The sequence below is a fragment of the Hyperoodon ampullatus genome (genome assembly GCF_949752795.1).
Source record: "Hyperoodon ampullatus genome assembly, chromosome: 2".
NCBI classification, from domain to species: domain Eukaryota; kingdom Metazoa; phylum Chordata; class Mammalia; order Artiodactyla; family Ziphiidae; genus Hyperoodon; species Hyperoodon ampullatus.
The window spans coordinates 178,341,495-178,358,461 of record NC_136915.1 but is presented as its reverse complement, the minus strand read 5'-3'; the positions used below and the strand labels follow the sequence as shown (position 1 = coordinate 178,358,461).

At 39.0% G+C, this 16,967-nt stretch overlaps 2 protein-coding genes across 6 annotated transcripts in view; one reads left to right on the top strand and one right to left on the bottom strand.

Moving 5' to 3' along the window:
- The window catches only part of MIA3 (MIA SH3 domain ER export factor 3), a gene marked incomplete at its 5' end in the record, with an annotated part of 53,877 nt that extends 50,998 nt beyond the window's left edge, over window positions 1–2,879 (top strand). For all 5 annotated transcript variants that reach the window (XM_079696307.1, XM_079696306.1, XM_079696305.1 and 2 more), the window contains 2 exons: window positions 663–813; window positions 1,825–2,879. In XM_079696307.1, coding sequence (XP_079552433.1) covers window positions 663–813; window positions 1,825–2,135 — 462 coding nt within the window. In that variant the 3' untranslated portion in view covers window positions 2,136–2,879. The remainder of the gene's footprint in view (window positions 1–662; window positions 814–1,824) is intronic.
- Window positions 2,880–6,415: 3,536 nt separating this feature from the next.
- AIDA (axin interactor, dorsalization associated) overlaps window positions 6,416–16,967 on the bottom strand; it is a gene marked incomplete at its 3' end in the record, with an annotated part of 41,986 nt that continues 31,434 nt past the window's right edge. The window contains exons 7-10 of the mRNA XM_079698070.1: window positions 10,889–11,011; window positions 8,780–8,902; window positions 6,625–6,742; window positions 6,416–6,512 (exon numbers count right to left, since the gene is read on the bottom strand). Of these exons, the coding sequence (XP_079554196.1) occupies window positions 6,416–6,512; window positions 6,625–6,742; window positions 8,780–8,902; window positions 10,889–11,011 (461 nt within the window). The remainder of the gene's footprint in view (window positions 6,513–6,624; window positions 6,743–8,779; window positions 8,903–10,888; window positions 11,012–16,967) is intronic.

Below are 16,967 nucleotides of genomic sequence, written 5' to 3'. Positions count from 1 at the left end.
AAGTAGCAGACTGACTTCAAAGAGAGTACAGCCTCCTCTGATAGCGGGGGCAGAGGAGGACGGCACTGGCTTGGAGTCAGACTGATAGTGGATTCCAGGCCAGCCTCCTACGTGCTGTGTGACCTCTGGCGAGTTATCTAATACCCTCTGTGCCTCTGGTCCCTTATGTTTAAACCAAGGTGAGATCTTATAACACATGAAAGGAAATTGAAGGTACTCTGAATATTAGCTCTTCTTACGTGCGTAGAAAATGGATTTTTCATTCCCTTTTGTTCTTTCCACTCTTAATATGGAAAAATGAGCTACTGGGGCAGGCGGGAGGGGCTGCCCTAGAAGCAGTTTACGGTGTGTATGGTATGATTGTTAGTTCTTAGTTGGGAATCGCCTCTGTTAATATCCTTTGACAGTCCTCTTGCATCCTCTTCTGTTTGCCCATACGAGCAATAATATGATTACGGGGAAAGTGTTCACTCCTCTGACGTTCTTTGAACCCGCCCGAGCTGTCAGTGGGACAGATAGGAGGGGTAGAGTTGTGTTGCCGTAGTTCGCTCTTTGGACAAGTGCCTGACATCTGCTTCATTGGGTTTTAGCTTTTACTGGTGTTGGTGCTTTTATCTGTCATAACCAAGCATTTCAGAACTTTCATTACTTCTCCTTTGCAGGTTACTACGGCTGCAAAAGGGCCCCCTCCTTTTCCAGGGGCGCCCCTCCTGAGCTCCCCCGTGGGAGGCCCTCTACTGCCGCCCATTCGATACGGACCACCTCCCCAACTCTGCAGGCCTTTTGGGCCTCGGCCACTTCCTCCACCCTTTGGTATGATTGAACGGTAGTAATGGACTTGTGAAGCGTATTCATCTTTTCACTCTAATCCTTGATAACATTTTAACAGTTGCTGCGCAGGGCTGTGCAATGAAAGGGTAAAGCTGGCTGAGTACATTTGAACTTTTCTGTCCGTTTCTCAGGACACATGGGGTGCTGCATAATCTCCCTATACTGAGATGGGCAGTAGGTATCTCTTGTAGACAAGGGAAAATGGGATGTTCATAGAAAGTCAGAAATACTATTTCTGCCTATGTTTCTTGAACATCTCTGGCTACATACTAGGCTCTGTAATGGATGGAATTAACTCTCCTAACTCCAGGAGCTTAAGGCATCCTATAGGACACATACATACATTATATACAACATAAAACTTGTAATCACCATAATGGAAGTATAAGCAATGGGTCACAGAGTATAAAAGAAGGAAAGATGAATCCATCACTCCCCACCTTGAGAGTAAATAGGAAGGAAATGTTAAAGAGAAGGTAAAATGTAATAGCTACTAGGTAGAATGTTGCTGAATTTAATTAGGTGGAGCTGGAAGGCCTTTCCCAGCAGGGCAGACACCTTGATTTTGATGGCATATGTAGGTCCATGCTGACTACTGCATGAGTTTTTAATTGATACAGTAACAGTGGAATTTCCCTTATCAAAATTTACTAACAGTGAAGCCCTTATTTCATAATCTATCGTCTTAGTATGATATATAGTACTTCTAAGTACAAATCAAGCTCTTGTGAGATAAAGACATCAGAATTGTGTTGTCGAAAAAACCACAAGCTAGGTAGAGCCACGTTTAAATCCAGCCTATGTTGCTTCATGGCTGGCTGGCTACAGGCATGTAACTTAAACTTGCTGAGCCTCAGCTTGCCTCATCTATAAAGTGGGGATGCCATCACCTGACTTCAAGGGGTATGAGGAATTAAAGATTAACATACATGGAATCATCTAAATTTAGATATGTTCATATGTAGTTACATGACTGAATTTTAATTTTTCCAGGTCCTGGTTTGCGTCCACCACTAGGCTTAAGAGAATATGCACCAGGCGTTCCACCAGGAAAACGGGACCTGCCTCTTGACCCTCGAGAATTCTTACCAGGACACGCACCTTTTAGACCTTTAGGCTCTCTTGGCCCAAGAGAGTACTTTTTCCCTGGTACCCGATTACCACCCCCAACCCATGGCCCCCAGGATTATCCACCTTCCTCTGCTGCAAGAGACTCACCGGCTTCCGGCTCCAGAGGTGAGCCCCCGCCTGCCTCTCAGAGCACTAGCCAGGGCTGTTCGCAGGCTTTCAAACAGAGCCCGTAACTGACCTCGGACGTGTAGTCTGAGAGAAAGTGGACTGTGCGCTGTTCATGACAGTAGAGGATTTTCACTGGCTTCAAAATCCAAAAGTTGATTTTAAAAGGTTTGTTTTTAGAACTAAGCTGCCCTGGCAGTGTGCATTTTTGAGCCAAACAGTTAAAAAATATCATTTTCCCCCGCCCCAAAGTAAAAATCACCTTGTAAGCTAGAGCCTCCTTACAACTTTGAAATGTGCAATAAAGAATACCTGTGTTTTAGTTAATGTAGCATATGTAACTGCTAAATGATTTAGAATGTCGTGAAAAATATGAACATTTCCTGTGGAAATGCTATAAGAACATGTATTTCCATTTATTATCCTATTTTTAGTGTACACCAGTTGAATACAGAGCAACAGTATTTATAAGCTTGATTTTTAAAAAATATCTGGTCGCAAAGACTGTTACGCTAAAAATGTTTACTAAAAGATCACTACACTTTTATCTCCCCTCTTGCTGAAGTTCTTTGTAGTAACAGTTCATAAAAATTTGGTTATTAATATTTTCCAAGTGTCTGTTGATTCACTGTTTTCTCACGAGACTTGTACCATTTTGGAAACATGTAAACTCAAGCTTCCGGAACTGAAGATGGTGACCTGGCAGCACACTTCCCTGGCTCACCGCTCATGAGTTCAACCTCAAAGTCACTGGGAAGCACCACAACTGATATGTCTTCCTTCTACTTCAAAGAAGTCAGTGGGCCAATGTGGACAGCATTCACGTGCTTTTTTGTGGCTCTGCCTGGTTGAGAATGGTTTTCTGAGTATGAGTTTACATGTAGCAGGAGTTGTTTGACCTGATATTCTGTTGCTTTTACCGTTCTTGCGTTAGGGTGCATAACAGAAAAATGAAAATGATGTGTCATGACCATAAAAGTAAGAAAATTTCTTTTAAAAAATGTAGAGAGTCTGTTATTTCTCCTATACCTTGCCGCTGACTTTCAAGAAATATGGCGAAAAGGGGCAAAGAGTAGATAATACTATGAGAAAGAATGATTTAGGATTGTGAGGCTTGTAACATGCCCTAGGTCAGCAACCATGGGCTGAACTCAGTTCTTTTTGTTGATTGATCCTATTCCAAAATTCATATTTGAATACTGGCACTTATATTTAAAAATCAGTAAATCTGAGAATCTAGGATTGCATCATACTTGCTATGCCCATTACTGCACCAGGTCTTTTAAACAATGTTTCTAAGAACTAACTCAACAGACACTTTAAACTACAGTAACTCTGTAGCACATTTCAAGAAGTTTAAGATTTCAATTAAATCAGAATTATAAAAGGTTGATATTGTTGTTCGCGGCTAGATCATACTCTCGCATTCTCTGAAGTTCTGTGATGTAATGATACTACTGAAATCTGCACCGTGACTTGTCACCATTAGGATATTTAATCCTCTAAGAATACCTTATAAAATAAAGCAAATGCTTCACTGTGAAACAAAATTTTTTCTTTATACTAAACTAAAAGATGCCACTTTAGAAAGATACGGACCGTTGAAAGAAGACAACTCTTCCAAAGTTCATAACGAATACATAAGGAGTTTTTCAGGAAAAGAGAATTCCATCTCTGTCCTGTTTATTATCAAGAATAGAAGAAATTTAAGAGGAAAACTCCGTAGTTAACAGCATAGGTTATTTTTAACCATGTAAAATAAAAAGATTAAGTCACAAATACAGCTTTTGAGTATATCAATCTCGTCAGGACGTGAAATAATGGTGAAGTTAAGATAATTTCAAAATTTAAATAGTATTTAAATATAGATTACACCAGTTAGGAAGATAATATAGTAGCAAAGGTAAATTAAATCTATTTCAACATCAAATCCTGGAGTCTTTTTCTTTTTTTTTTTTAACCTCTAAAGCCTTTTTGGTGTTTATTCTGTGTTTCATATTGAGAAGTCAGTCAGTTGTAGAGAACTGCCACCTGTGGCTTAGCCGAGCGGCCCCAGACTTGCCGTCCCTGCCGCCTCTCAGAGCCCTCTGTTTGCACCCCTTCGGCAGCCCAGCCCAGGCAAGCCGCCAGTTTGGAGAGGGTTGGGGGGGGCATCACCCTGAGTCACATTAGCCCCGACTGGCTTGAAAATTACATCTGTTTCAGAAGTCATCTCCAGCTAACTGTCTTTCTGGGCTTAGTTGCTAAAGTCATCTCAGTTACGGAGCAGCAACGTTTCAGCCTGGAAGTCTGCTGTAGTTGTGGTTACTATTCAGTGCCTGATCTTTTCATCGAAAAGTAAATGATTTGTGGGATGTGGAGTATTCTGTGTCTACTGCTTCGAGACAGTCGCTCGTTTTTTTTATTTCAGGTCTGAATTACAAAGCTAAGCTAATCAGCGATGTTCGATTTAAGCTTCTTTAACACTGATGAAAGGCATTTGTAGTTCATCTAAACCGTACTTTTGTGAATGACAGCAGATGTGACATAAACTATCACCTTGATATACATGTCTTATGGTCTATGAGAAAAGAGAAAGAACAATGTATCAGTTTTGCTACATTTTAATGGTAGGTTTTTTAAGGGATTATTTTTAGGTCTTGTCAGCAACATCAAACAAAAGGTACTGAGTACTCCACAGGGTACAGAGCGCTGCCAAGCACCTCAGAAAATGTACGTGACATGGAGAACATGTGGTTCTTGCCCCGAGGAGCTTACAGTCTGGGGGGGGCAGGGCGCGGGGCTGACAACTCACAGTCTAAGAGTTGAGTGAACAACAAAGTAATTTATTAAGGCAAATTCCTCATCCCCTCAAGCTACTGTGGATGGAATCATCTGGAATTAAACTAATCAAGAGGGAGGCAAGACTAAATTGGGTTGAGAATTCTTCAGGCTCATAGTTTTTTAACATCCATCATAGTAAACAGAACTGACCTAACAACTGAAAGTGGAGACTAGATCTCTTGAAGTGCAAGGGCTAGAACTTAATTGTGGTTACTTATTTTAAAAAGCAAACATACTGAACGGTATTGACTAGGCTTATTACACGAGTTTAAAAATAGGCCAAGTACTGGCACTGCATTCCCCTCATGCTAGCATTGGTCATTTAAAATAGTGACTATTAAATACGTGGGCTCCACATCTAACCCACAGAATGCCCACCCCAAATCTTAAATGTTCTGTGTATCAAATATCCACCTCATGTGTTCTATGAAAGTTTTATTTATGCCCCATTATTAAGTCAAAAGAATGTAAATAGCCAAATTATAAAAAGCTAATGACCTGCATATTTCCATATGGATGAATGTCAGTATATCTACATAGGAAATAAATGGCAATCCTATCTACCTATATAAAAAAAAATAGAATATCTCCAGATTTGCATACTCATCACTATAAGAAGAGGTATGCAGGTTTTAAGGTTTCACAATCAGTTGTCAGAAAAACAGCAGTTATTCCTGCAGTATCTTGTTAGCATCTGACTCAAATTATTTTTAGATTACACTACTTAGAAGACATTATAAACCCACCAAGAATTTGTAATTATTCTGAGATGGTTCCATCACTAACCCCAGAATCACTATCAGAAAGAGTAATGATGTGATGTAGAAGGAAGCTAATCAACATGACTAAAAATATGCTCACTTTCAGAAAAACGATCCGGTCATCTGGAAAAATCACAGCTACCACCTGCGAACACGCCCATATGGGATACTGATTTGGCCAAGGCACACTATTTCTAAGCAGGAGAACCATGAGATCAGGGTGAATCAAGGCCGTCTCCGAGGAGCAGCCTATACATTTCCAGACTGACCTTGGGCAGCATAATTGGTCCAATTCCTCTCAAAGCAGTTTCATACTATCCTACCCACATCAACCCAAAGTTTGACATTAACTCGAAAAACCGAAGAGCATATTGGAGCAGAAGTGGACAGGTGTGTAAACGCTAGCACACTCTTATTGCTGTATTAAGTGTGACGGTGAGCACATTCCACCCACAACAGTGTCGTTCCAGGAAGCAGGGCAGGAGGAGTGGCAAATTAGAAAAGAGGCTATTCATTGCACGATTAATAGAAAAGTGAAAACGTTTCAAGATCTACAATAAGCCTGTATCCAAAGGAGTCTTGTATATCAGTGACGTGCTGGACTTTGAATTCTGTGCTACAGCTTTGTAATGGACTCACTCTGGCCAGCTGGCCTGGGTACGGCTTGCTTCCTGCCTGTTGAAGGGCGAATGTGCTACACAGAGCTAGGATGGTTTCTACTGAGTGGTAAGATTCACAGAAGTTCCAGGGTATTCATGTCAGGATCATTCCTTGTGCAAAGTTTGATGCAGATGAAGATAAAGTGGTTTCTTGGTCAATAATTGCAATTTCTTTCTTTTAAAGTCAGTGGGTTTCTTGTATCTGTAACCACAATAGAAAAACCATTGATAACTGATCTATTCCAAGGTTACATATTAAGAAGAGAGAGTAGTCACCGTTAAAATAGTACTAATTCTGTATGTGCATCACTTACAGTTCTATTACAATTGGCCCAGGTTTAATTTCATCCATCTCCATGAAAGCAAAACACTTGGTGCTGGTAAACCTTTTTTTAGGCTTGTAGTGTTTGAATTCAAAGAAAATAGCTGCACCTAAGGAATTAAAGCAAAGCAGATTAGCCACAGACAGCACATTTCCAGTGTCAGTAAATTTTCTTTGATCACCAGAAGCCTATGAACAAGCAACAATTGTCATAATTTTACAAAGTAACCTCTGTCAAACAACCTCTCTGATGATACGACTGACTATGGCTGTCACCCCAAAACTCGTCTGTACCTGAATGGAGGGACATGTCTCCGTATCATCATCCTATTCTACAGAGTAGAGCAAAACTTCTTGAGCCAGAGTGACTCAAGAATGTAAATAAAGGGGCTTCCCTGGTGGCGCAGTGGTTGAGAGTCCACCTGCCGATGCAGGGGACGCGGGTTCGTGCCCCGGTCCAGGAAGATCCCACATGCCGCGGAGCGGCTGGGCCTGTGAGCCATGGCCGCTGAGCCTGCGTGTCCGGAGCCTGTGCTCCGTAACGGGAGAGGCCACACAGTGAGAGGCCCACGTACCGCAAAAAATAAATGAATGAATAAATAAATAAATAAATAAATAAGTTCATCCACAGGTAGAATTATAAAATATTAAGAATAGAAAATACTACCAAAAAAACCCACAGAAGATACTTGTTAAGTATTAACATTACTCATAGAAACACATTAAGTAGAAAAGGCATGTAAAAGAGTTCATCAAAAAATCCAAACTTAAAGAGTTTCTCGAAACAAAAACTCAAAAATTCAGTCTTCGGGAGTTTGAAGTTTGGAGTCTGAACAACAGCTGGTTCCGTTTTTAAATGTTAACTGCTTCCTAATACCTTTCTCAGTGTCCAAAGCCCTGTTTTGTTTTTCCTGGAATGACATGTGCTTGTGTGAAGACGGCGCTAAGCAAGACGAGGGCTTAGAGCGCACGCCTATCCCACCCCTCCCCCAGTGAACAAGTGGTGATGAAACGTGGATAGTTTTCTCTCCCCAAAGCCCAACAGATAAGCTCTCTCCACCTCCCCACAGAGAAAAGCTAAAAACAGAATAATAAGCCGCCTCATCTGTGTAGCCAAGAACAATTAATTTCTAAAGAAGGCAAGGAAAGAGACGGAGGGACGTCCGGGTCTCCCTGTTAACTGGCTCCTTGTTAACAAAGGCTTAACCAGAGCGGTGCTGGAGCTTGCTTTGCTTTTAAAGACAATTAACATACATCTAATACTTTCACTGATGACAAAACTCACAAGTGACTAGAAGTGTAACAATGTTCAGAAATGTGTGCGCAGCCCTGGCACCTGGGTCCAAACGGAGCGCTTCACATGTCAAGGAAGGAAAGAAAAGCCAGTCACTTAGGAGAAAAAGGGATGTGCGTGAGGGAGAGATGGGCGTATTTATTTGCCGAGCCGCGGGGCTTGCGGGATCTTAGTTCCCCGACCAGGGACTGAATCCGGACCCCAGCAATGAAAGTACCAAGTCCTAAGCACTGGACCGCCAGGGAATTCCAGAGACGGGCATATTTAGCATCTGCTACCAACACACACGAAAGGATTACAATTGTTAGGTTACCGGTGACCTCGGTCCCCAGGTGTATGACCCTGCCATGTCCACAAAAGAGTAGCTTCTCTTCTCCCTTCCACGGCAATAACAGAGGCATTTTATTATTTAAAAACCTCATAGATCTTTAAGACAGAAGATCACATTTCTTAGTCTCTTCAGCTATGGAACCCATCTCCTTGTCATCGTGATTGTGTCTAGGTCTGAATAAATGTGAAAATAAAGTCACATTTGAAAACAGCATTAAAGTCCAAATATGATACCATCATTTTAAGGAAGTTAAAAAAAATTTATTGTTCATCTGCATCATCTGTAGATAATATATTTCCTGCACTGCTGGTATGCACAGCTCTATACTTCATGGCATTTATAAGAAAGGACAAAATGTAAAATGAGAATAGCCTAGGAAGATTAACTGAAATGCTTATAAACATAAAGTATACTCATTAGCATTAGTCTCAGTTAAAATGACAGTCACTGTACATAACAGATTCAAAGCTGGAGAATAAAGAGTCAAATTCTGAATATAGTTCTACTTTTAGCATCACAAACCTTTGGTTAATTTTTCAACATGCTTCTGGAGCTCAATGTCCACATTAAAATGAACATACGTATCTTCTTTTCTTGAAGCCACAGGAGTATCCTGCACAGGAGTTAAATCTATGCCATTCAGATCTAGAGAGGAAAAAACAGTTTCTGCTTCGAGCCTTCAAATACAAAGACTTAAAAACTGCAAAGGAACTGCAAAGGGCTGTGTTTCCTGAAGAGGCAAAAGCTGAGAGGAGATTCTGAGGCCAATAAAGACCCACGTCTGGGGTGAGCAGGTACCTGAAGGCGGCTGGTTTCCAAGGTCATGTGGAGGGCACGGAGTAGAGAGGGTGGGAGACCCCCATGGATAGGAGGAGGAAGCCGCCTTACACATCACAAAATTGGATCCTTCCTAGTTAAGAGGTGTCTTCTGAGGACACAGGCCAGTATAGTTTTGTGAATTACATTTGGGGATGTAATATACCACAGTGGTGCTCCTACCCCTATTTCCCAACCTTGATCGTGTGCATGACACGGAAAGGCCTATAAATCTAACATTATCAGAATCCCCCTGCTGTATTCAAGTCAGATGACCAAACAATGGACACAACAGCTGCCAAGGAAACCTTTCCATGAATGAACACTTCTTACATATATTACTTAAATTCTGGTTCTATTTGCTATAACATAAGCTGATTTATAATAACCAGATGGCACACTATGTATGGTATACTGCTGTAATTTCTGGAGCCAGGAATCATCCAGTTTAATCTAATTCAACACAGACTCATTTAATGACTACTCAGGGTTCATGTATTATTCAACAGAACCATCTTAGGGACCTTAAAGCCAGAGAGTATGTTTGATTACTTCAGTTCCTAAAGATATTTAAATAAAACATGTTTCAGTTCAACCATATGCAAAGGTAACATAATATCTACATTTCATTACATTTTTTTGTATTTTACAGTGTTCGTTCCTGAATGAGAGATGTAGTTTTGTGTAGGGTATAAATACTTTCCAGCAGACCATGGATTTGAGAACCAGTAACATCAGAAGTTAAAGTATCACAGCATTAGTGCTATGGATCATGGTCTCTCCATGTTAAAATTTTTGTCTGTAGCCAAAATCCTTTTTCTTTTATTTGGTACTAATGAACCCATGGGTCTGAATATCTCTATGATCGGTAAAAGTTCCCTCCATTTAATTTCAGTCCATACCTGTTTGTCTCAAACTGCAGGTTTATTAACTGTAGACTGGATTAACTGTGCAGTTATTTCTGAATAATAGTATGACAACTTCATCTTCAATCACCCAGTAATTATTTTTAAAAGACTGTTGAGTGCTTTACAAATAAAGTGCTGTATAAAATGCTTGGCAACGACAAAACAATTCAATCACTGTGGCTTCCCTCTTAAACCAATGACCAAAAAAGTTGTTTTCAAGGAAAAAAAATGGTTTGCCATTGGATCAAAAAAAAAACAAATCCTAAGAGTAATCATGCTTAATAATGACGGTAACATAGTTAAGTATAAGAAATACATCACTCGTCTAATGTCCCACAGGATTATGTTCAGGGTGTGGATGTTTATGGACGCGTCCTATTTCCCTGTCTCCACTCATGATTAATTGAAGGCCTGATTCTCAGCCACCTCTGCACAGCTGTCCTATGTACAAACCTCTCTTGGACAGGAACGAGAGGACCTGAAGTGGAGGCGTGGGAAAATAGGAGAACACTGGGCTTTGCAAAGAAAACCACACACCCTTGGAAGGTGGGGACATTTTTTTAACCTGTTTTCTGAAGGATGCATCTGCTGTTGAAGACAGTGTGTCTGTCTAGTCAGCACCCTTGACGGAATTTTAAGAATAAAAAGATATACACAAAGAAAAAGCCAAAAGCAAATATGAGTGTAAGTTATGCATAGGGAAGTAGTTTTAGTAAATCTCTCAGAAATGTTTGGTGAAGGAATGATGACCACCTCTTCCCAGGGATTTTGCCTCATTGTAAAATCAACTAAAATAAGTTGTCACAGATATAAAACATCCCTTCCCTCTCCCCACCAAAAAAGTTCCAAATGAGAAGCAACATTATAAAATTCTACAGAGGGGAGATAGATATACATAGTTATTTACCTTTTACACTAACTGTGATATACGGATCAATGCATTGCCCAGCATCTTTCAGGCCAATTTTCTCAATTCTGATAGTGAGTAATGTCATTCCTGGTTCTGATGGCAACCTTGGTAATAAAGTACCTGGCAACGGAGAAACAGCAATAAAAGTGAGCTCCACCAATAATTTCAAAGTAAATATTTTAACAACATAGAGAAGATGCAGCTTTGCTCTTAACTGGCTTAGTAACTAGCCAGGCATCATTTTGGTTCCCGAAACTTCCAGACACTTGATGTTATTCTTCTCAGACAAATGCTTAATTAGACACAAGATACATCTACACTTCCATACTTCATATTCAACACTAAAGCATAAATTACTAATGCAAGTTTGTTAAAATTCCAATCCAGGAAGCCCAATGACAAATTACCACGTAATTGAGAATGCACATAATATATATGCTTCACATTTACTCCTACATAATACACTCCACATCTCAACATGAAGTGATAGAACAAGGACACAGAAAGCTTTATAAACATCTGTTACGTGTTTCTAAAGTTTGAAAAATTTAATACCAGAATCAATCAATAAATCTTTCAGCTACTATTAACCTTTCAGGAAATAACGTATAACTTAATATTTATAAATTTAATTGAATAACTTTACAGTGTAATTTCCCACTCCTTTCTTCATCCTATTCTGTATGATCTATCCTCTCAGAAATCAGTCCTACTGAGAATGCCACATAAAACCACAAGAGTAACTGTATGTTTGAAATCTTTTCCATACATCAATTAAATTTTTTAAAACTGAAAAACCACCCAGAACCACACAAGCGCATTCCCCACCAAGAAAATGACGTGAAGAAAGAAATCGACTGTACGGTTTGTTCATTTATTTCAAATAATCGATGAAGAACAGATGCAAACAAAAGTTGATTTTAATTTAATATGTATATAGTACCACAACTTACGGAATCTAACCCTTATAAAGGACTTTGGTTGACACTCTTCAAGTTTCTATCCAACAATGTGTTATTCTACTTTTAATGAGGAAGTATTTGAAGTACATGAATCAATCAACTTACCATGTTCAAAATATATTATCAATACATTTAACTGACTGCAAATGTGCTTGAGGGAATTTTAGGGGGCAATGAAAATGTTCTCAAATTGGATCACACTGATAGATGCACACTACAGATTTATCAAAAGTCATTGAATTGTACACTTAGAATGAGTGAATTTTGTGACATGAAAATTACTATAGAAATCCGAGAGTCTTAACTGGTGATACCTGTTAAAAAATTTTTTTGACTAATGACAAGGTAGAACTATAAAAAGCAGAAAAACCAAAATGGGACATTCAAAGCAGTATTTAATACTGTTTCAACATTAACATTACTTTTTCACATGAAATATTTTGCCATATTTCAACACATTTTCAATTTTCACAAGTTTTCTTACATTAAAGATAAAAGGTCTTTACTGCACCCACTGTCTATTCTTTTAAAAAATTTAAATTCTGAATCTAACACATATTCAGAAAAGCAAATAAAACGAGTGTACAGCTTAATGAAATGCCGGAAAGCAAGCATCCATGTAACCACCAATGAGGTCAAAAAATAAAGCATGACCTCAGGAGTTCCCTTCTATCCCCACCCAATGCTCTTCTGAATTCCTCCTCACTACCCTGGCTTTTAAAATCACTACTAAAAAGCATACCTGTATAATTATGTTTTGCCTGCTTTTGTACTTGAGATTTATCCAATTGTTGTCAGTTGCTGTAATTTGTTCATTTTTATGATTGTCCAGAATTAGTATAGTATAGAGGTTGTACAAATATACCAGTTTTTGTATCCATTCTTCTGTTGACAGGCATTTGAGTTGCTTCAAGTTTTTGGAAATTGTTAACAATGCTGCTGTAAACATTCTTGGATACATGCTCTGTTCCACCTAAACACACATTCCCCAAGGCGGGGACTTGCTGAGTCACATGGTGTATCACCTTCATGTTTGCTATGTAATTACAAACTATTTTCCAAAGTGGTCGTGTCAGTTTCTGCTCCTAGTACAATCTCCATTGCTCCACACCCTCACTAGCACTTGGGAGTTGTCAGATTCTTCTTTTTGGCCAATTTAGGTGTAGAGAAATGCCAATCTAGTCTTAAGCTCATTTTGCCAATGATTAATGAGTTGAGCACCTTTTCATTTAAAAATAAGCATTTGTATTTCCCTTTTCCTGAAGTATCTATTCAATTATTTTGCCCACTTTACTACTGAAATGCTCACCTTTTTAAAAAATATATTATTTATTTATTTTGGCTGTGCTGGGTCTTAGTTGCAGCATGCAGAATTCTTAGTTGCGGCATGCATGCAGGATCTAGTTCCCTGACCAGGGATCAAACCCGGGCCCCCTGAATTGGGAGCGTGGAGTTTTACCCACTGGACCACCAGGGAAGTCCCTGAAATGTTCACCTTTTTCTTACTGATTTGTAGGAGTCCTCTAATATTTTGACATAAGCTTTTTGTTGGATACATGTTTTACAAATAATTTCTCAGTGGCTTTCCTTTTTTTTAAAATATCTGTATAGTGAAGGGTAACATATTAAAACGTGTACAAATTCTAGGCACAGCTTAATGAATTTTCACAAAGTGAACACACCTGTGTGACTAGCACCATATCCAGGAAAGAAAGATACTACCAGCATACTAGGAGCCTGACTTGTGTCCCCAACACGCACCCAAATCACTCTCTCTCCCAAGAGGTAACAGCTATTCTTGACTTTTAATACCAAGATCAGTCTTCGCATGTTTAGAATGCCTTTTCTGTTTATGGTGTCTTCCGATTATGGTAAATTCTTAATGTTAACGTATTCAAATTTCTCAGTCTCTAAATTCCTTTATAGTCAGTGCTTTCTGTGTCATATTCAAGAAATCTTTCCCCACTCCAAGGTCATGAAGGTATTCTTATAAGAGCTTTTTTGTTTTGCCATTCACATTTCATTCTATAATCCACATAGAATTAATTTTTGGCTATGGTGTGTGGTAAGAGCCCAATCCCATTCTAATCCACATGGACACTCAATTGTCCCAGCACTACTTACTTAATAGACTGTCATCTCACTCATGTATCTGCAGTGGCTTTTTGATCATAACTCAACTGTGGGTCTCTTTCCGGGCTCCGCATTCTCTCACTGGACTATTTCTTACCCTTGCACCAATACCGTGAGTGTCTTGATTACTATAATTTTACAAAAAGTCTTGACATTCAGTGAAGCAAATTCGCCCACCTTAACATTATTCTTCAAGAGTCTTAACTACTTTTAGCCCTTTGCATTTCCATGTAAATTATAACACAAAACCTGTCAAGTTCTTAAAAAAAACAAAAAAACCCAAAAACATCAAATAACAAAAACACTGTTGGGACTGCAGTGAAGTTCAGATCAATTTTAGAAACAGTCACATCTTTACAAATTGCTTCTTCCAACCTATGAACTGGAATATATCCTCCATTTATTTAAGACTTCTTAATTTCTCTCAATAAAGTTTTACTGCTTTCTTCACATGGGTCTTATACTTCTCATTGGATTTATTAAACTATATTGATATTTTCTGATATTATTATAAATGTTATTTCACTTTCTAAGCAACTGTTGATTGTTTATAGAAATAAAATCAATTTTTTTGGTACATAATTTTTAAAAAGTCAAGGTACAATTCACATACAACATTATATTAGTTTCAAGTATACAACATAATGACTTGATATTTGTATATTGCAAAATGATCACAATAAGCCTATAGAATCAATTCTTATGTATAGATTTTACATCCAGGAACCATGCTAAACTCTCTCACCATCTCTTCTTTTTTTTTTTAATTTTATTTTATTTATTTACTTTTGGCTGCACTGGGTCTTCGTTGCTGTGTGCAGATTTTCTCTAGTTGTGGTGAGCGGGGGCTACTCTTCGTTGCAGTGCGCGGGTTTCTCATTGCAGTGGCTTCTCTTGTTGTGGAGCACGGGCTCTAAGCGCACGGGCTTCAGTAGTTGTGGCTCGCAGGCTCTAGAGCGCAGGCTCAGTAGTTGTGGCCCACGGGCTTGGTTGCTCTGCGGCATGTGGGATCTTCCTAGACCAGGGCTCGAACCCGTGTCCCCTGAATTGGCAGGTGGATTCTTAACCACTGGATCACCAGGAAGCCCCTTACTATTTCTAATTATTTACCTATAGGCGCTTTTGCAGGTTCTACACACATATTCATAAAATCTACAAATAATTTTTATCTTTTATTTCTGTTTTTGGTCCCAGTGCACTGATGAAAAGAGGTCATAGTAGGCACTATGTCTTGTTATTGATCTGAAAAGGAATGTTTCAAGTATGATTTTGGCTCAAAGCATCCCTTAGAGAACACCCAGAGAACTGTTCTGTTCTCAGTCTGCTAGAATTTTTAAAAATCAGGAAGAGATTTAGAATTTAAACCTTTCTGCATCTAGTCAGAGGATTATGAGATTTTCCTCCTTAATCTGCTAATGTGAATTGCCTTGATATATTTTACTTATTGAACAATGTGTTCTGAAAAATCATCAGTTCATGGAGATTTTCCTGATTATTATCTATAGTATTCTATAGTGTTATTCAGCCAACCTACATATGGCAGTTAGGTTGTTTCTAATTTTTTTTTTTTTTTTTTTTGGCTGTGTTGGATCTTCGTTTCTGTGCGAGGGCTTTCTCTAGTTGTGGCAAGCGGGGGCCATTCTTCATCGCGGTGCGCGGGCCTCTCACTATAGCGGCCTCTCTTGTTGTGTAGCACAGGCTCCAGACGCGCAGGCTCAGTAGTTGTGGCTCATGGGCCTAGTTGCTCCATGGCATGTGGGATCTTCCCAGACCAGGGCTTGAACCCGTGTCCCCTGCATTAGCAGGCAGATTCTCAACCACTGTGCCACCAGGGAAGCCCTCTAATATTTTATTATTACAGATTACACCATAATAAACAATCTGGCGTATATGCAAATACTTTCTTCATATTCTTAGAGGTGTATCTTGAGAATAAATTCCTAGAAGTGAGATTGCTGGGCCTAAGAGTAAATGTGTACTTCTGCTGTTATTGTTAAATATTGCTGAATTCCCTTCCAAAGGGACTGTACTATTTTGTATTCCTACCAGTGATGAATGAGCATCTGTCACAGCCTAAGCAACAGTAGTTTTAATTTGCATGTCTCTTATTATAAGTTGAGTATCTTTTCATATGTTTAAGGGCTATTTGTACATCTTTGTGTGTCTGTATGTACGTGTGTACTGTCTGTTCATGTCTTTTGCCCAGTCTTTTAATGTGCTTGTTGGTTTTTGTTGTCGCAACTTAAAATTTTTATTTATATATTAAGGACGTTAGCCCCTTGTCTTTTTTACTTTGACTATGGCTTTCTTTCTTTGACAGTCAAAAGGTGATTTCTTATCCAATATTCAAAGTCAATGATATGAGACTATGTTTTTCCCAAGTGAACATTAAAACTGGTTTCTACCTTTGGATGAATCAGTTCATAACCTATAACTGTCTAGCTCTTTTAGTTGAAATGAACGAATGGGATGACATTTCTTTCCTTATTACCAACAAACCTTTTTGCCTCAGGCCACACTAAAATCTAATCTAACTACTAAATATATTTCTAACAATTCAATACAAAGGCAGTGATTTCAAGCTGCAAGTTAATTTATTCAGCTTCATTATTCTATCATTCAAGGTAGTATGAAAACATTCCATCATGAAGGTTCAGTTTCACCCTCATTACACCTATTAAAGAGCATCTGCAAGCTGACTATAAAATGAAGACTACAAATGATATAAAAAGGTGAATATTCAAGGTATTTCATGATGGTTTCCAATGTGCTCTCTCCCTGTATGACCAACTCCTACACACTCGTAGTCTCAGTTCAGGCTAGATCCCCTGTGCTGAACTCCCTTAGGCTTTTTTTTTTGCTCACCCATAATACACTGTGCACATCTCTAACCATCATTATGTACTGTTGGCTTTGTCTTGTTGACTACATAGTAAACTTCTTGAAAGACAAATCTGGGTAACCACTCATTTTTTTATTGT